The sequence below is a fragment of the Symphalangus syndactylus genome, chromosome 9, assembly GCF_028878055.3.
Source record: "Symphalangus syndactylus isolate Jambi chromosome 9, NHGRI_mSymSyn1-v2.1_pri, whole genome shotgun sequence".
In the NCBI taxonomy this organism is placed as follows: Eukaryota; Metazoa; Chordata; class Mammalia; order Primates; family Hylobatidae; genus Symphalangus; species Symphalangus syndactylus.
This window is the reverse complement of record NC_072431.2, coordinates 46,753,160-46,774,431: the sequence shown is the minus strand read 5'-3', so window position 1 is coordinate 46,774,431 and position 21,272 is coordinate 46,753,160. Positions and strand designations below refer to the sequence as shown.

Here is a 21,272-nt window from a genome sequence, read left to right as displayed (position 1 = left end):
TGCTCAGTAAAGTGTTTAAATTAAAGCAGTTCACTTGTCCTGTCACTTCATATCATATGCCTATTTACTGTGCTGCATACAGTAAATAAACTACATTTTGTACACCACAGTGGAAAATTATCAACCTGGTTCTGATGTAAATGTTCATTAACTATGAATAAATAATTTGGGTAGATCATATTCATATATGATTAATTTCAATGAACTGCATACAATTTTTTAAAATTTAACTTAGCGTATTGTTATTGACCACTGTTTGAACCAAGCAGTTTGTCAGATCAAGCTGAGCAGTTGTGTTGCAGATGTTTATTACAATAGTAACTGTATGTGTCTTTATCTTTGCATAGACCACAATATAGCACCTGTTTCTTTAGGTTAGGCCTACTAGACAGATAGAAATACTTTGTTAGTATAGTGGCGAGGTTTCTGTTCAAGCAATCCATATTTATGTATCACTTTGAGACTTACTGAAGAGTAGTTTACAATGTTAACTGATGTAATGGAAATAGAAAATTAGACATTAAAGGTTCTTTATAGACATTCTTTAGTTTTTTAAACATTTAAGGTTATTTATTACGGATGTCTTTTCCAGACAACATATTTTTGATGTTTATAGATTTTATCACATTTTATTTCAACAAAGCCAGTCATAATTAGAATTAACCTATATGTTAGCTTTTGTTTATTTTCTTAATACAAAGGTACAATGATTCTGAAGCACCCAGTCTCTACACTGCTGCAGGGTACTGATAATAATTTTTCTGCCTAAGGAAATGTACCACATATACCATAAAGAGTATCCTAGTTAAAAAGATGAAAGATGTATACTGTTGACAAATTTGGAGCAAGGTGCTATATTAACACAAGGTGATAAAAACATCTAGTTAAAACAATACATATAATATTCTTATAAAGTCTTTTACTTTTGATTTGTTAGGAAGATGCCAGTGCTAGAAGTAAACACGATTTACCTGTGGCATCAATTTATATTTAAACAAAATTATGGTGAAATTCTTCCCAGTTTTTTGTGAAGGGAGAGGGTTGATCCGTGAGTAGCTCTTCAACTAGCCAGTTAGCGTAGCTTGTTCAAAGTTAATCTTTCCTGTAGCCATGGTAATTTAAATGAATTATTGTAGCTCTTGTTATTCCTTAGACTTCATTAAAAAGGAGTCATGTTTTATTGGGGGAAATAATAACATTCAGAAAAATTAGAGGGAAGATTTGCCTTTAACAAATTGCTCTCATTTTCTCTTAGGAACAGAGATAAAGTGACCTAAAACAGTCAACTGTATTTTTAAATAGAAGCTATACCAAAATCTTGAAGTAATAATATGTCCCTATCGGTTTTATACATTATTCTTATTAAATATTACACACAATTTCCCCCTTTTAACCTCCATTTAACAATTTAAATGCAAAATTTATGTGTCTTTAATGCAGAATGTGTAGAATTTTTAAGGCAACAAAATCCATTATAATATTTAATGCTAGTAACTATAGTGCATGTATTCTTTTCCCATTACCTAATTTAATTTACTAATTTTTCTATTGCTGTTTTCTTATTTGCTAAATAAACGCTTCTTTAGATAAGTGTAAAACTTCTATTTAATAATTATAAAGCACTTTTTGATTCTTGGGGAGACAATAAGAACACGGGCATGGCTTTCTAATGCTTTCTGTTATGAAATTTCTCATGTATAATAGTTTTTAAATGCCTAACTTTTGACAGAAGTTTTTTGTAAAACTTATTTTCCTAATTTTTATCATGTTTTTCACTTATTTGAAAGCACACTTCATCTCATCTCTATTTCTGTCTTCCAGCCTTACAAACACTAAAATTTCTTTCAGTAGTCAAATATAGATCTTTCAACTTTATGCCTGGAGGGGTCAGTCCTTTTGCTACTCATAAAAAAAGAAAGTAGATTAAATAAAAATCAAAGGCTATAGTTTGAAGTTCCTCATTCAAATCTGTGATTGAATTATAAATATAGCTATAGATAGGTCTTTTAAGATGAATATTCTTTCTTCCTCTTCTCCCCATATTGAATTTTTACTTGAATTTTCCATTTATTTTAGTTGTCTTCTTTTCTCTTTTTGCTTTACCCAGAAAATAGGGACTAACTAGTATCATGGCTATGCTAAGTTAATATGTCATCCAACTGAAAGTTTTTATAAAAATGCCTGGATTAGGGAGTTGAGACCAGTAGTTGTAATGTTGAACCCTATAGTTTAGTGCTGGGTTTAAAGGATTTGGAAGTCTTACTTACTCCTTTCTACCAACCTAATAATAATGGTTGATAGACCTAGGCATACAACTTGTTAGGGCAAGAATTAATTACTATTCTTTGATACACTGTTCAAGAAATTACAAATTTATTATCTCAATGCCATCATATATATGGTTATATTCATCCAGTCGGCACACATTTTTTACATAAAGTAAACATAAAATAAACTATGGTTGCATTCATATTTTGAAACAAAAAGGTAAGGATTAATTTTCTGGAAGCATGTTACTTCTTTATAGTTCTATTTATTGCCAATAGGCATCCTCTTTCTTTCCTACGAGGTCAGCTGTGCAATCCTTCACTTTCACTTGTCAGAAGGTAATAGAGTACATTCCTTTCCTCTTCTAACATCACGTATGTTATTTTTGTGCTCACCTTCTTTTATCCTCCATATATAAATATATATGTGTGTGTGTGTGTGTATACATATCCTCCACATATATTCCAAATTGGATGTTGTCTTGTTTCTCGATATGACTATTACCAAGTGCAGATGCAATAAAAAAAAAATGGTGGTCTGAAAGACCATTAAGCTCTTTATCCTCCTCATATGTCCTAACATTTTGCTAATCTAACCACAACGATTCCTGAATCACAGGATTCCTGCAGTTTTCTCATATATTTATAGGTTTGCTTTCATTTTATATCTTGCACTGAAATGTGATTATGTTTTTGACTCAGTATGATCTTAATTTTATAACTGACTCTTCACCAGTTGACCGTGGCCAATTTGAACTTTATTTTTAATCATGAGACAATTATTTACCTCCCTTTCCAAAAATAAAATCCACAAATGAATATCTATATTTGTAAAAGCCCTGTTCTTCTGAACATCATCTAAGCCATTAGTAAAAATATTCAAGAGGTCTAAAGCTGAGTACCTCAGAATGCTCAGGAGCTAGGTCCTGTATTGGTTGGTGAGTTCTTCAGGTAGATTCATTTTATCCTTAAAATTAGCACAGTTCCTATTTAGTCTAGTTTTTCTTTCTCTGACACAAGTATACTAATTCTCTAAGAAGTATAGAACTTGCCTTCTAAAAATACATAATTATTATTCTTTTTAAAATAGTGGTAATATATTTTGTTTAGTTTTGTTTTTTATTTTTAATATTATTCCTGAAAAGTAAAGGGTGGATTGTGCTCAGGGAATAAAAAGTGAACAGAAATTAGAGGCATAAAGACCCGTAAATAAACAGCAGTAGGTAAGAACAAATGATAAAGCGAAGCAGGAAGAAGCATTGAATAGATTGGAGGGTGTCTGGTGAGTAGGAGGAAATGTGCAAGTAGGGTTACGAAGCCTGTGCTCAGTTATTATAAATGCCACAAAGGCCCTCAAGAAGTTATAAAGCTGCTCTTTCATTTGAATGGTATGAAAGCCTCACATAATCTATTATAAGATAAATTACATTGCATTCTGTAAGAAATGTTCTTTTCATAAAATTGAACATATTTTTGTGGGTTAATTGGCTCAGCATTAAAAATCCTTATTTTGGACTTGACATTGGGTCATAGTTTTTCCTTCTGAGTATTCATGGAGTTTCAAGCTTAAGGAGTCCAAATAAATGTAAAATGTAATTGTAGATAATGTCAATAAAATTCTAGGTCTATATTCCCCTCCACCTGACTACTTAAATTTTGGTCTGGGCACCAAAGCCATTGCCCTAACTGCTTTGGGTCACAAGGTACTTTTGTTCCTGATTCTGGTACCTACGTTTGGCTCATTTCCCGATGTTAGTTTCCAGATATTACCCTGACCTCATTCCATGTAATTTTCTTTATGACTGCAGCACATATTCAGCATGCACACACACACATAAATGCATATTACACATATAAAGAGGATAAGTGAAGTTACAGATAAAATGGTGGGGAGGTGGTAGGCAAGAATGGCTTGCTCTCTCCGTCTTTCCTTTCCTTCCCAGACCACTGGCCCTGTGGGCCCTTTTCCAGCAAGGACTTGTGAAAGGTGGTTAGGCATGGATCAAACTTTAGAATATGATAGAGGTAAATCTATAGTGTAGGACAGTAGTGATTTAATGTGCTGTTCAGAATTCCTTAAGCCTCACTCCAAGCTAGGAAAGAACATAGTTACACATTAGAGGGACGGGAGAGAGAGAGGGAGCAAAGATATGGATTGCATTGGCGAAATGTGTCCTTGACAAACGAATGTGGACACTTGGCCATATATCCACCAGAAGGAGGGGGGCCAAATGTGGATCCGCTTGTGCCAGGGCAGTGCTAAATGTATATCCTAGGATCATGTATGTATATGTATGTGTGTGTCTGTCTGTCTTTGAATAAGCACTTAACAGTTGTCCTCTGTAATATGAAGACTGTTTGTCGGCAAAATACATGACAATGATGATCCCTTCTAGGCAGCTGTGACTTTTGATTCTTTTTCCACCTACAGTCAGAATTGTAGTTGATTATCTTGTAGGCCTCTTTTGGGGCTCTAAGGAAGTTCAAAGGCCTTTGACTTGAATTGCTTCTTTGAAATTAGTATAAATGACTATAAAATGTGACACAACCCTTAAATTCTACACATAGAGCATTTACATATAATGGAAATGTGAATAATTGAAATATTATTAAATGATATATGTATTATAAGTAACTTCAAAATTATTGCCACAACCAACATTGTACGGAATTATCGAAAAATACCTAATGTTCACATTATAATTTTTTGGACAGTTAAACAATTAATTTATTTAAACACATTTTAAGCTCTAGATTTCTTCAATTTTTAGAACTCCCAGAATTTTTTGTAATGCAATCAACAGGATCTACTAAAATGGTGGAAAGACCTTTATTTCCTTCCCAAGATCCTATAAAATTGAAAGTAGAAGTTGTATGGAAGTCATTCTCAACCCAAGGTTTTTTTCAAATTATCTTCTAAATTTTCAAGAATTAATCATTTTTATTCACTGTCTTTCTTTAAACTTCTCTTTTACTTTATTTATTCCACAATTCTTGTGATTCTAAATAATCTTCCTGTAAACTAAAAGTCAAACTTAGTAATCAACTTTTTATAAATTTAAATAATTTACTGCATAAATCTTAACTTTTAGCAATCGCTTTGAATTTGAAAATAATTTAAATTATTGTTGATCTAGACCATATCAATTAATACATTTGTATCTAGAAAACGATCCTGGTTCTATGTTTCCTTGGGAATTAGAAAGTTTATTGAGCTAAAGGAGATAACTGCATCATCAACAAATTTCTCTATCAATGGAAAGTTTCTTATATCATAATCCTTAACATGACACAATGAAGAAAGGTCAACTTGGTTTTTATCTCAAAATATTCTGCTTATTATCAAATATTTCTGAGTGAAATAGGGTAGTTAATTGCTAAATAATATGAAACTGATGAAATATCAGTGGTGCCAATGTATTATATACTCAAATTACAGAAGAAAATTGATTTTATAAAGACACATGCATAACTCGTCTTTATTTTTTCTTTCACTTTCATATACATGTATTTATCACAGTTCCTTGAACAAACATTCAAACATTCTCTCACTCCTCTTACACAAGTTGAGATTTAAAACTAACTCATAGGCTTTTTTTCTTCTCCTGCAAATCCCCAGAATTGCACCAGAATTAGGACGGCCTAGATTAGAATTATTTAGAAGCCTAAAGTAGAATGTATGTGCTTCTGAAAATGTATTTGGTAAGCATGCATAGGTTTTGAGAGCACCAAAAGCATGTGACTGAACACTGCTAAGATAACTTGGCTGTAGTCAGAAGCTCAGACTTCAAACAATTGTAGTATTCCAGGCACCTGCCACATTATAACCACACCCTTCACTTTTGACCTGAGCCAAAGTCTATGGAATTTCAGTGATTAAGAGGCTCCACAGTCTACTACAAAGTCAAAGAAGAAAAAAATCAGGGAGGTGAACATATGAATAGTTGAAATATTTGGTGGCCTAATATAAAGGAAGAAGGACCTGGACAATAAAATTGTGAATATGTGTAGCATCTTTGTCATTTAAAGAAAGGTTAAATTATATAGTACCCACTGGATACAGATGTAAAGAATTCAATACACGTGTAAAGAATTTCACTTATCTGAAAAATATATAAGCATTGAAAGCATGTTTCCCAAAGTGTCATATAATAGGAAGACCTGGATAGGATATAAAGTATTTGAGGTGGGAGGGTGGGGATAGGGTAATTTTGAGTACAGGTGTAATTTTGAGTGTATAGAGCAAATATTTAAAATCAGAAGGTATATTAAGTCTGAATGGAACAGATATATGCATATTTAAGCCAAAATTACTTATGTCTGAATAAACTACTTTGGTAAAAATAAAGTATTTCTTATTCCAAGTTGTCATCCTCCTGATAGCCTGCCTGTTTCTAGGCCACTTATATCCATGGGTTATTAAATGATTAGGGAATATAAAATTTAATAGCTTACTCTAAAGCCTTTTAGAATGAGGCATAGGTATAAATAACAAATGTATGAAAAAGGAAGACAAATTTTAATATTTGTGTACATATATAATATTTGGGAAAATATGTCTTCTTTGGGGAAAATTATTTTAGAATAAATGGGAGATTTAGTTTCTAAAAGAATTATTATTGTCAACAATGCCATGTAGTTCAGGAAAAGCAGATCTTAGAATGGTCAGCAAAAAGACCCAAATTAATTATACACATCAGAGTACCACCTTGTGTTTATATAGCACCTGTTTCTTAGTAGGTGAGAGAACAATGACACAAGGTTTTTGTTTTTGTTGCTTTAATTTTGTTTTGTGTTCAGCATTTATTTTGTTATATTAATCAATTCTTGTTATACAACCATGTAGTTGGAAACATGTTGGTCTCATTTATATTTTACTAATTTGAGAATAGATTTAGAAATACAGGTGACTCAAAAAAGCTCTTTTGGGAGCTTTTTCATGCTGTCTTGGAAACGCCTAGTTTTCTCCAACATTGGTTGCTAGAGCTGCTGTTTTAATTTTTGCACCATCAGATTTTTCAATGGGCTCTTTTATTTGTTTGTCAGTAATCATTTTTTTCATTGCCTTATTTTTTCAGCCACACACAAGTCAGAGAAGAAAAATAGTGTCCCTTTCATTAGGATTTTGTCTACACAAATAATATCCCTGAATATTTCTAACTACAAAGTAGCCTCTCTAGTTGACTAAATCTCCTGTTGAAACTCTTTGCAACAATTGCTGCCATAATGAAGCACCACCAATTTGGAACCCTTCATTCTGTTTTGCCACAAAGGACATGTTGCTAAGCCACATTTCTCAGTGTTTTCAGACTCACGTACTCCACATAAAAAGCCCATGTAATTTTTTTGGAACTCTGAGAGTAAGAATTTTGTCTTCAAACTATCATTTCATTGGGCAGACCAGTCTTATACATTGTTTTGTTATTACATTTGTTTTACATGGAATCTGTTAAAATATATTGGATTCATCGAAGTCCTATTTGACCAGCAGCATGCTCCACCTTCCCCCCATTTTTTCTGTGTTTAATTCCTAACTACCTAGCCTTTATTTTACCCCATAATTACATAAATTAAATGTATATGTTTTCTTGTGCATGATTATTATATGTAACAGATATGGAAAATAAAGATAAAAGGAAGATAAGTAATTTTACTCTCATGGTTTGCTAATTTTTAATAGTCATATTAAATTTTCTCTTAGAACCCGAGCATGCAAGCAATTTACTTAATTAAGCTTTAGAGTGATTTCTACCAAAACTGAATGCCACTACCTTAGAAACCTTTTATTAAACTGTGTTTCTCAGGTATAGCTTTTTGAAATTGCATTTTGATTAAAGAAAGTTCAATTTAGTGCAGTTTTTCACTGTGTTTTAAAACTCATGAAATGACAGAGAAGCAAATATTTATAATGCAGTTTATTATTAGGAGTTTGAAAACCATTAGCTAACAACATCTGCCATTTATTTTTATTATGTAAGCTCTTGTGTACATAAGATAGCTTAATATGGGAACATCCTCACTCTTCTATTCCATTTTATGTATGTTTGTTACTTTTCGAAAGTCTGAAAAAAATAATTGTTGTGTTTTGCTTTTTAGTAATCAATAAATCTCTTTCGAAATGATGGTCAATCTTTGTCAGCTTTAACACACTCCATAAGAATTGCCTACTTATTTATTTGCTTTGTTGGGGAAAAAAATATCTGGCATGCAATGAGTTATCCTGCAGTGATTGCTGTCAAGCAGCAGCACATGCACACTCAGTTCCACAGTTTGTGCTAACAACCATTGTTGGACCAGGCATTTCTCCAAAGCTCATGAGTTAGGGAATGGTAATTATAGCAAGTTGTGTATTATAAATAATGCATGTATGTTCCGCATGAGCTATGTGGGATTTCGGCCCATTTGCTAGAACATAGTTGCATAATGATTTGTTTGGATTTTGTTGCAGATGATTGATAGTGCAGAATGTTGGCAATGATGTAAATTACTGTTGGGCTGCCTTGAAATTTTCAGTACAAGTGGTGATTTCTTCTCTTTTTCTGTGTGCTTGTCTAGTCTCGGCAGACACCTGAGGGTGAGTTCCTTCCCCTTGACCAACTTGAACTGGATGTAGGTTTTAGTACAGGGGCAGATCAACTTTTTCTTGTGTCCCCACTCACAATTTGCCACGTGATCGATGCCAAAAGCCCCTTTTATGACCTATCCCAGCGAAGCATGCAAACTGAACAGTTCGAGATTGTCGTCATCCTAGAAGGCATTGTGGAAACAACTGGTGAGTAAAAACAGATATGCCATAAAGTTTCTTTATACCATAATGACATTATATGATATGCACAGTACCTGTCATGAATTGGGCGAAATGACTCAGAGTTTACAATAATGAAAGTAATGATTTGCCTTTTATTTCTTTGTAACATTAAATTGATACCATTTTGAAAATTAAAATGTACTGTTTTGATGGTTACATACATAATATTAACTCAGGAACACTCACTGTAAAAAAAAGTGAGATGACTTCTTATAAGTCATCAAGATTATGATGTTCTATTATAATTACAAACTTGACTTTCTTATAATCATGATTTTTCTTTAAAGATTTAAGGCTCAAAAAATGTAGGGTAATTAGTGAGCAGCCTGAAATCAGCATGCATATTCTGGCCTTGGGGATGGTGATTTGGGGTGTCATTGATAGAGCTTTGATATCCACTATGTGCAACCTCAGTGGAAAATTCCCTGTGTGTGTGTCTGTGTGTGCTGTGTGTGCTAAAGCAGCATTTTAATTTCGAAGTGGGTCAGCGGATTTCCCCAGCTGAACCTTGACCAAAATTTCATTTCAAAAAGAGATTTTTATTCTTTTTCTGCTCCTGTATAGCTATGTGCTACATGTTTTTCCTTAACATGCAATATAACATTGGTATGCCCCCAATACTATTTGCTATTTTCTGAGGACACTTGACAAAGGAAATAAACAATAGTTATGAGCATATTATTTGGGGCCTAAACATTGCTTAGTTTGGAAGCTACTGGATGTTTGAGATTAATAACGTAGTTTCCATATAGTTGTATGTGTACGTATGTGTGTGTGTGTGTGTGTGTGTGTGTGTGTATTTTGAGTTCTATACTTTCTACAAGTACTGAGAAGACAATAAATATTTTAGCTTTTAATTATTTTCTGCCAGTATCATCTGAATTATATAATGCTAGTGATTATGTATAAACTATAGCAATATAGAAATTAGCACTGGCAATACTACAGTTAAATTCAAGCTTTATACCAAGGTGGAAGATCCTCAATTATGTAACAGTCAGTATTGTCCAAGTAATAGAGGGAGGCAAGTCATCGTAATTTTAGCATGTCTGTCACATAACACCTATCTGAAATTTACGCAATATATCTACTCTCTTAAAGCTTCTTTTCCTTCTCTTCAAAGTGAGGATGATATAATAACCACCTCAAAGCTGCTTGTAGTATTTAAACTGAAGTACTATTATTAGTTACTGAAGCACTATTATTATTACGATTTTAAGAGCAGTGAAAAAAGATTTAATGTATTAATCTATATATGAAATTTTATTTCTGCACACTATTTTATGATTGAAAGCTCCCATTCATTTTTTCAACTTATAATTCAAATATCATAATATTTTTTGAAATACCACATATTGGTAAAAAGTATAACCAATTTATAAAGGCTCTTAGTCCAAGAAATCTTTACATTTCCATTTTTACTCATCTCATTTATTAAAGTAGTAATGTATTAGGGCTTAAAAACAGATGTTGCCATTTTTATTGGTTTATTTCTTATGGCGTACATATGGTTCTTTCTTTCATACATCTGCTTATAGTTTACCAATTGCTTATTATTATTCTCATCACTGACATTAATGCATTTTTGTTTCACTTGACAGCCTTAAAAATGTTTTATTAGATCTATCTATCTACTTATCTATCTACCTACCCGTTCATTCATTTCTGTTTTTCCCTAAATACTGAATATATTTGTTAGGAGCGAATGCATTTTTCTATAAAATCACAGTCTAAAGATGGTCTAGTTCTTCAACATTATTTTGTGTTTCTTAACCTTAATATACTTGAAAAATTAGGCCGGGTATTTTGTAGAATGTCTCTCAATTTGAATATGTCTGCAGTATCCTTATTCATTCTTTTGATTTTTGGCTCCTACATGGAATCTTAAGGGATATTGAAGCAGGTTGTTTATAAATTTTACCTATTTTTCAGAGGAGGATCACGGTTAGTACGTAATATCCTACATGAGATTGTAAAGAGTTTTATAACATAAATTGTTTATTAGAATTATAGATGTTATTTTACCACTTCCTCCCTCCTGCCTTAAAAAAAATAATAAGCTGGAAGACAATACTTTCCACAGAAAATGTGAAAACTTGGCTGGAGATTGAATTTCTCATTTAGAGATTGCCTTTTATGGAGAAGAGATTAAAGTCCACTTCCTCTTAACCTCTTAATTAAGCCTGTTTTCTAGATCTAATATAGCAAAACAAATAAGAAAAACATTACTCATAATTTATAGAATTTATTTTGTGGAAAATTTATCTGACATTTTGTTTGTGTGTATGCCCTAACTAATTAAATCCCACACTGTTCAAACTCTATAAAATCTCTGTATATTTCCAGACCTCCCTGAGCCTGGTAAAAATAACAAAGACATTTTTATGTCCATCTGATAATTTACTGAGATTTATTTAGTTTCATCTTTAAGGATGTTTCTTCCTTTATCCTTTCATTCACAATCAACTTTACTTTCTCATAATATGTATTGCCTAGAACAAGACAAATATGATCTTATAGGATTGTTTCAGGGAACAAGAATACTGTTTTTACTTCTTACTATCTTGTGAATAAACTTTTCACTACTTTGTGAATAAAGTTAGCTGATGTAACTTTCTATCATATTTAGCATTAAAAAACAGCTTTTCATCATTCAGTCACTCATGTATTAGATAAGTATGTATCGAATGTGTGTTGTGTGCTTGAAAGTATGTGAGATGCTAGAGATATAGTGGTGACCCGGACAGACAGAATTTCTTTCCTCAGGGGGGTTATATTCTAAGGAGGTGGCAGACTATGATACCCAGATAAATAAGGGAGATATCCGATTGTGTTGCAGGGAGTGGGGGTGGGGAACCAATACTCAGGAGGCTGAAGTGGAAGGATTGCTTGAGCCTGGGCGACGCAGTGAGACCCTGTGCCTATAAATAAATAAATAAGAAAATCAAGGTGATGGGATAGGGGTAAAGGGTTCCTGTAGGCTGTTTTAGGCTAATAGGGAAGATCTGAAGAGGGCACACTCAAGCTGAGACCTGACTATCCAGAAGGCCCTTCTGGGCCAGTCTGTGGGAAGAGCGTGGCAGACGCTGTGGAACAGCTGGTGCAAGGGCCCTGAGCTGGGAATGAGCTTGATTTATTCTGGGAACTAAAAAAAAGGTGGAGGTGGTTGTAGCAGAGTGAGCCATGTGGAGAGTGGGGTGAGAAGTCAGAGAGGAGGAAGGGCCTATCTGCATTCTAGATGGTTTTATTGCAGCAATAGGAAGTGTTAGGATTTCATTAAAAAGCAGAGCCTGTATTTATACGAAAGTGTAATAATTTAGTAATCTCGAGGTGTATGTAACAACAAAAAATCCACTTTTTACCCATAGTGGGTTGCATGTAGTTAATTTAAAAATTAGTCATTCTGAATGTCTTGGAAATGCATTCTGAGACACTCTGATGCCTCAAAAATTCACAAAATTTTAGACAGCTACCACTTTTGTATTAATTGTCTTCCCTCTTTTCCCTCCTACCCTAGCACCCCTACCCAATTTCTCCACTCACAGCAGTGTGCCGGTGGAAAGAATCTTCTCATTTCATTTAGTTTTTGCTCATTCCCATAGCTGTGGTCTCAGCAGGAGTGGTGGGGGGAGGGAAGTGAGAAATTAGCTTTCTAATTTCCTTGAAAGTTTCAGCTTTCAGCCCAGGATTCAAACGTTACTTTCCCCACTTTTTTGGAAGTACTCCTCATTGATCAGACACAGGTTTATTGCCCTCCTTGCTTCAAATGAGTTGGATTTTCACTCTCAAGCTTTGCCTCTTCATTAATAAGCTTTACATCTTTGCTCATCTAGCAAATTTCAAAACAGAGGTTACCTCTCACTCTTGCTCTCTTTGCAACTTCTCCCAGGAGAGAGAGCACTGCTAGAGGCAAACAAAGCATTGCAGATTTGGCTCATTAGAACTCCATGCTTTCAAACTTCAATCTGGTTTCTGCTGCTATTTGGCAGTCTTTTTAATTGTCTTTTCTGTACTCTCAGGCCTGCTCCCCATGGGATCTATTTTAGACCTCTTCTCTCTTTCTACACTCCCAGTCCCAGCTGTCCCATCCCTGCCTTGGCATGTCATCTCTCCACCTAGTCTATTAAAAAGAATGTGACACGTCAATTTTTATACATTTCTTTATCTCTATTCTTTTCTCATAGTTAGCTTCTCTTTCTCTTTCCTGGTGTCTGTTGAGAAAAGTGTCTATTCTTTTTGAAACTATGTCTTTTATAGCTACAAATGTTTCTTGTGCATTGCTTTCCACCACCTATGACTCAAGCTCCAATTCTTAGCATCCCTGACATCTAAAATCCCATTGACTCCTTTCTATTTGCTCTGAAATATTTTCAGTTCTTTCCTACTGGAAAAAAAATAAAACCCTATTATTTATTTGTCCCTTTATACATTTAAGTTATTTCTGAAATTCAGACACACTACATTTTCCCCGCTTTCTCTCTCTTTTTTCTTTCTCTTTATATTTTTCAATTGTTCCATATATCCTACATCCCTGCCTCTTCCTACTCCTCCTCGCTCCTGTAAATATTTTTTAGTTTTTCCTTTCTAGTCTAGATATTTCCTTTCTTTTAGTGAATTCACAAAGTGCTCACAAGTCCACCATTTATTTTATCTCTAGCTATGAAACTCCCCCCCAGCTATGGTCTTCTATTTGTTATTTAATTTCTAGGCCAATTTTTTCTACTTGAATGTCAGTATTTTAATTCAAAGTCACCCTGTCCAAATACCAAGTCATCAACTTACCCTCAAATTATATCCTCATTCAGAAAATCTGTATCTATTAATTGTAGCTATTTTATCCTGGCTCCCTGTTTTTTCTTTTTATATTTAATTAATTTGTTCATCCAGCAAATGCTTATTGAGCAGGTATTGTAAGTTAAACAATTCTAGACTTTAGGGGACACAGTTTGCAAAACAAAATCCCTGCCCTGTGTGGATACTTACGTAATGTGGGATACAGACAATAAACAGAATGAAGTACATCATATAGAACGTTAGAAAATAAGTGCTTTGGGAAAAAAATACAGCGAGTCAAGAGGGATTGGGAGTGTAGGGAGGTCAGGGAAGGCTGAGTAAACAGGTGATAGTTGAGCTGAAACTCAGTGTTTTGAGCAAAGCAAATATTAATAACTCAGAGTAGAACTTTCCAGGTAGAAATATCGGCAATTACAAATGCTCCAAGGGGGCAGGGTACCTGGCTGCTACTCCCTGTTAGTGATAACTTTCCATTCAACTGTTCCTTTTTAAGCCCACATCACGGTACTTCTAAATCACAGTAGTTGTCTCAGAAATGGATTTAGTACCTGGAGGATCTCTGTTTGCATACAGATAGCACACTACTGCCTGGTAAATTTATGTACAACATTACTTTTATGATATACTTGTGCTCAAAGCCCCTAATGACTGCTTCATCAAAATACACACATTTCTTATTCAGAAAACTAGGCTGCCCTCCTTATGGTACTGCCCATACACTCATGCTCACTCTTGCCTCCCATGTTTGTGATCATGTCATTTTTCACGGCCTAGGATAGGATTTCTGTCTATTCTCATATAGCACAAGAGTGGCATATTTGTTGAATCTTCCCTGGGCACTTTAACCCATAGTTTTTCTTTAATACCTTATTAAAACAAAACTTTTACTATGCAAGTGCTATTAAATGCATGCTTATTGTAGAAAAAAGAACAAATATGCAAAATATAAAGACTTTACTCTTAATTTTATCTCTCACACTATTAACACATTTGTGAGTAACCTTACAGGTGCTTATATTCATTATTCTTATGCTTATATACATTATTCTTATGCTACATGTGCCATGTTATAACTGGCTTTATTGTATAATCTATTATTAATCTCTTTTGTGTCAAGTTTCTGATCTACCATTAGTTTTAATGACTTTACTATATGCTACTTTATATATCTATCTCAATTTTTTATTACTTATCTCCTAGTTTTGGATCTTGAGGCATTTACTTTTTAATAAGGTTAAATACTATTATAGGCCCTGGTTTCAATTTACTTATCACCAACTTTACCATTTTAGATAAATTCTCTGCAGATAGAATTTCTGGGTAAACGCACATATATATCTGCTTGTTTGTAATACATATTGCAGGGTTGCTACCAAGTGCCCATTTCCTCATACCCTTGCTAATAATGGACATAATTATTTTACTTTTTCATTATTTATTATTATTATTTTTTGAGACGGAGTCTCTCTCTGTTGCCCAGGCTGGAGTGCAGTGGTGCGACTTCGGCTCACTGCAAGCGCCGCCTCCCTGGTTCACACCGTTCTACTGCCTCAGCCTCCCAAGTAGCTGGGACAACAGGCACCTGCCACCACACCCGGCTAATTTTTTTTGTATTTTTAGTAGAGATGGGGTTTCACCGTGGTCTCGATCTCCTGACCTCATGATCCACCCGCCTCGGCCTCCCAAAGTGCTGGGATTACAGGTGTGAGCCACCGCGCCTGGCCCATTATTTTTTTCTCTTTGATTATTAATAGTAGTGAGACTGAAATTATTGTATCTCTCTATTGGCTATGAATTTTATTTTGCAAATTGTCAGTTAATATCGGTCATTTGCTTGCAACTCTTTTTATGCATACATTACTCTTATAATTAGCACATTATTAAAAAATGTTTCTAGTAGTCTGAATACTTTTATCAAAATGTTTCTTAATGTATACGTATATAATTGTATTATATTTAACTCAAGTGTTTTACTACATATCTGAATAAACTATAAACTTCTGATATTGGTTACGGACTTTGTTTATGGCTACTTATTTTATATGCCATAGATCCTGGAAAGTGGTGGCACCTAGTAAACACATTTGATCTGTTTGTTTTTATTTTTAACTGATTTTAATAGAGTTGCCTTCCTCTTACAAGCTTACTCTTGTGAATTTTTTCTTACAGGAAATTAATCAGTAAGTGTTTGTTGATTACCCATGTTATTTTAGGTTCAAGACAGTATAAGATTGATTAAGGAGAAAGTCCATAGTCCATAGGGAAAAAGGAACTGAACTAAATCAAGTATTAGCCCTGTGTACTCAAATGAATGTTAAGTTAGGCTACAGCAGGGACCTAGAGGAGTGGTCCCTAATGGATTTCTTCCAAAGGAGGTCTGAGAAGTCTCTCCTGAGAACATGGTGTGAACTGAAACCTGAAAGTGAAGCAGAAGCTCAACAGGAGAGTAGAGGGAGCTAAGCCTTCTGGCCAGAGACAAGTGCAGGCGCTTAGGATTCATTTTATTAGGGGTGTCATAAATAATTTGGTATGATGAGAGTGTAGAACAAGTCTAGGGGAACTGACTGGAGATGAGCCTAGAATTAGCCCTGGATAACAGTTTGGACCTAATTCTGCAGGCCATAAAGCTCTTGAAGGATTTTAAGCAAGAGAACGCCATGATCATATTGGTGTGCTAGAAAGATGCCTCTGGCTCCAGGTGGAGGATGGATTAAGTGTGGCTGAGACTGGAGACAGCCCAGTTATTAAGCTGTGACAATAGGCTTGACCAGAGGTAATTGGGTCCTTCATGAAGTTGTCTGGCTCAGCAACCTGTGACTGTTTAAAATAATTTAAAAAGCCCCCGGTTTCCACGATGTTACTTGTGATTAGGGAAAAATGGCCGCAGGATTCTTCCTCCCGAAGTTCTGTAGTCTATTTAAAAATCCAAGACACCCAGATAAATAAAAATGATACATTAAGGATGATAAATAAAACAGCACTATCAAGCTATTCACTCTTTTCCTTATTAGTGAAAAACAGCTAGGAATTTTCTAATGAATATATCATAAAGTAGAAGCTCCACTTTTGAAAAATTGAGATGTACCTGTAATTTTCCTCTCTTAATGATTTGACAGTGTTTAGCTTTATTAATTGTAATTAATCATAACTTTTTAGTGATCTGTCAAAAGACAGTGGTCAGCAAACTACGTAGTGTTATGGTAAGTGAGGTAGTACTCTACTGACCATTGGAAATGTTATTTATCCTTCCTAATTGCAGTTTCTGGGTCATTAGCCTGTGAGCTCCTCACTCTTGTTATAGCCATATCTAAGTCAGGGGTATCATGTTTACCTCTCTAGTTTTCTTGTTTCCACCCAGACTGCTGATTCCTTTTAAATTAATTGTTGGTGTTTTAGAAGACTTACTACCTTATCAGGAAAAACTAATGACACATGGATTTATATAGATTGGACATCTCAAAGTAGGTTCTTCCTGGAAATTTCTATTGTTATATATTTGTTATTTATTGCTTCTTAATTGTGAATTTATTTCTCTTTAAGATATATCTTATCAGTAATTCATAGGTCAAAACTCAAACTTTTTGAGGCCACAGATTCCTTTTTAATCTAAAGCAACTTTTTGTGAGGAGTTCCTAAATAAAATCCTACTTTACTATTTTCTTTTGATAGGTAATTGTAGAAATTTTCTGCAGACTTATGAAAATGATACTTAAATATTGAAGCCTGAAGTTGGGTGACAACTGTCTTAGTTTGCCTGAGGCCGAAAGGTTTTCCAGAACATGTGAAATTCAGTGCTAAAACCAAGAAAGTCCTGTGCAAACTGGGATGGTCACCTTACTCGGCAGTCTGAGAATGTTAAATCAACCTTCCTAACTGCCTGCCTCAATTTAATTGAGAAGTTTACTCTATCGATAGTGAAATGTCTTTTTGCACTAAGGATTGGTGTATTCCACCATTTCCTGACTTTACTTTTGTCAAGACTGAAATCACAAAAATACATAAAAAGGATATTTGCACATACGTTATTTTCTGTATGGTTTTCATTGCAGTGTTTCATAGAAAATTTAATTAATACAGCCCTTAACATCTTAGGGTGGACATTTTTCATTTGCTGTGTGGGAGACTGGTATGGGTGAATTACCGTACTAATGTGAAGTGGGTTGAAATAGGGTTGACACTACCTTTGTCATAATCTAGACTTACATGGATAAAGGAAGTCAGCAAGCCTTATGGATAATCTAGTTAATTTTTAAATGTAAGCACAGGAAAATTGTAATTGGGGGACAAGCAGTTTTGGTTAAGATGTGTCATAGTGCAGTTACAAGGAACTGCACAATTTACACTAATTCATTTCCAGAGTTTTTCAAGACGAGGTCTTGGGACTACCTGTATCATAATCTCATGGAATTCTTATTAAAATGCTGACTTGTGGGCCCTCACTTAGATTTACAGGGTTAAAATGTCTGACGTTTGTGAGATGGTATCTCATTGTGGTTTTGATTTGCATTTCTCTGATGGCCAGTGATGATGAGCATTTTTTCATGTGTTTTTTGGCTGCATAAATGTCTTCTTTTGAGAAGTGTCTGTTCATATCCTTCGCCCACTTTTTGATGGGTTGTTTGTTTTTTTCTTGTAAATTTGTTTGAGTTCATTGTAGATTCTGGATATTAGCCCTCCGTCAGATGAGTAGGTTGCAAAAATTTTCTCCCATTCTGTAGGTTGCCTGTTCACTCTGATGGTAGTTTCTTTTGCTGTGCAGAAGCTCTTTAGTTTAATTAGATCCCATTTGTCAATTTTGGCTTTTGTTGCCATTGCTTTTGGTGTTTTAGACATGAAGTCCTTGCCCATGCCTATGTCCTGACTGGTATTGCCTAGGTTTTCTTCTAGTGTTTTTATGGTTTTAGGTCTAACATGTAAGTCTTTAATCCATCTTGAATTAATTTTTGTATAAGGTGTAAGGAAGGGATCCAGTTTCAGCTTTCTACATATGGCTAGCCAGTTTTCCCAGCACCATTTGTTAAATAGGGAATCCTTTCCCCATTGCTTGTTTTTGTCAGGTTTGTCAAAGGTCAGATGGTTGTAGATATGCGGCATTATTTCTGAGGGCTCTGTTCTGTTCCATTGATCTATATCTCTGTTTTGGTACCAGTACCATGCTGTTTTGGTTACTGTAGTCTTGTAGTATAGTTTGAAGTCAGTGGTCCAGGAAATGTGTATTTTTAAAAAACACACAACTAATTCTTAGTAAGAGCACTAAAGTATAGGACTCCTCCATCTAGCAACTAGGAAAGCCATTAGTATTTATTGAATTAACTACTCAACTGCAATAGCTTGACTTAACCTAAACCATTGGCATGTGGTAAAACTGCAAGAGAACATAGCCCTTTAAATTTCTGAAGTCTTCGGAGGTGAATCTTTGTTAATTCAGACTGTGCCGATCAACGTAGCCAAATGAAAATTAATGTGGGTAGAAAACAGTGAAAATCAAGAGTATGAATTAAAATGCATGACTATTCATTACCATAACCAAGAACAAGATGTGATATTTATTGTGGAACATTGTGTGAAGATGTAATATAAATGCCATGCAAGGATGTTAGTGCAACTCACTGATGGAGAGAATTCTGATCCTTGAAACTGCTACACACTCATGAAACCAGAACACCATGTGCGATTATTTACTGTTTCATGGGAGAGAATATCATTATGCTTACAGCAAAATTCAAAATGACAATTTTCGTAATTTTACGCGGAGACTAACACTGGCTGTTAGTCATTAAAACTAAACTATTTGAGGGCTTCCTTTTCTGGGGAAAATTTTCCAGAGTTAACAGCGATTAAATAGAAATATGCTTTTAAGAGGTAATGGTAATGAGTGGATAAGGGCTGAGGTCCAGATAGAGTGAGTCTCTCTTGACAAATGAACATTTTAGGCCTAGTTTGACATTGCCTCAATTTGATTAGTTTTAACTTTGTTATTTCTATGCCCTAGGCTCTGTCTGAAAAAGAGCTAAGATTATTTGACCTACTTGATTCATAGCAGTGAGCTTAGCACTCAAATTCCAGTAGAAAATCATAACTGCTTTTGTTATTATTGCTGTTGAAAATACATGTTCAATGAGATAAAATAATGTGAAGTTATTTTATGAACTGGAACATCTTAATATTTATTAATGGTGGAAGCAGAGTGCCATCAGAATATTCAGAAAATATCCTCTTGGGACAGGGTAGGGAGGGAAGGAAGGAAGACCATCAATTCTTTGTTGTCCAGGGGTGACTTACCCTTGGAGCATATTATTAACTGTGGTGATTACATATGGGGTGTATTTGTTTAGCCTTTTATGTCAAAAATATACTCATAAGCCTAACAGTAGCTCTAGCTCTGATCCATTCCTGCTGCCCACCTCAGAGAAGAGCTATGTCTAGACCATTTTAGAGGGATGATTAGATCTTAAAGCCTTTTGAAGAAAGAACATCTTAGTCTCCCTTAAATTACTGTCAAGCGATTTTCCATATGACTCTAAATTAATTTTTAATATAATTTAAGCCCTTAATTTTATTTTACTTTATTTTCATTTCAGATTCCTTGTCATTTAAGTTGGAAAATGTCCTGTTCATATTTCAGAGCCATCTTATTCACATGCAGTACCAACTCTGTGCTGTACCTTACCATTTAGATACAGGTAAAATCTGGTTCCTTGGAAACAAAATTTTCTCCCAAACGCGCATGAATATGAGAGGATAAATGTGGGAAGGGATGAGTGGATAGTGCTTTGATGACTAGAGAAGGTTTGGACCTTATGAACTGAACGTATGTGTATGTGTATGAGCTTTCAGCACTATTTTAGTACTTTTTCTTCACTAAGGGTTTACTTTCTGACTCATGCTCCTGATTCAGCAGTTCCCCAGAAATGGCTTCAATCCTTCTGTATCTGGCAGCACTGCTTAGAGAATGTAGAGGGAAAATGATGTAGCCTCTTTGTGTGTGTGTGTATTTATTCAGATTAGCATTATCGGCTCCAAAAATGTTTCAGCATGTGTTATCTGGTTTTTTTTTTCTATTTTTGCTTTGCTATACATTTTTCCCAGTGGCCTTTTAAAAAATATCCTTCATTACCCTCCATTTTAATTTTTCTACGTTCTGTGCAAAGCTTTGTTAAACTCATATGATTTATTCTATTCATTCAGCTAAGATTTTTAATGTTTTATAGCCTGTAGATTGTATAACAGTAGTGCTTTACAATAATCTTTTACGCAAAAGGCCAGGTCTTTTAAGTGTTTAAAGCCAGTTTTCTAAAATTGAAGGTAAGCTTTGGTCTTGAACTTTCTATGTCCCATGCTGTGTAGCACACTGATCTATTGGTTTTAATTGAGTTATTGCATATTGTTGGAATTCAGTCTAA

The 21,272-nt window shown here is 34.5% G+C and overlaps 1 protein-coding gene across 4 annotated transcripts in view; it reads left to right on the top strand.

The window, feature by feature from the left end:
- KCNJ3 (potassium inwardly rectifying channel subfamily J member 3) overlaps window positions 1–21,272 on the top strand; it is a 168,019-nt gene that overhangs the window by 3,432 nt on the left and 143,315 nt on the right. For 2 of the 4 annotated variants that reach the window (XM_055292094.2, XM_063609490.1), the window contains exon 2: window positions 8,823–9,039. The exons of 1 other annotated variant lie outside the window; for it this stretch is intronic. In XM_055292094.2, the coding sequence (XP_055148069.1) occupies window positions 8,823–9,039 (217 nt within the window). Of the gene's footprint in view, window positions 1–8,822; window positions 9,040–20,450; window positions 20,553–21,272 lie in introns of all 4 variants that reach the window. One more of the 4 variants, XM_055292093.2, reaches the window with a different exon arrangement.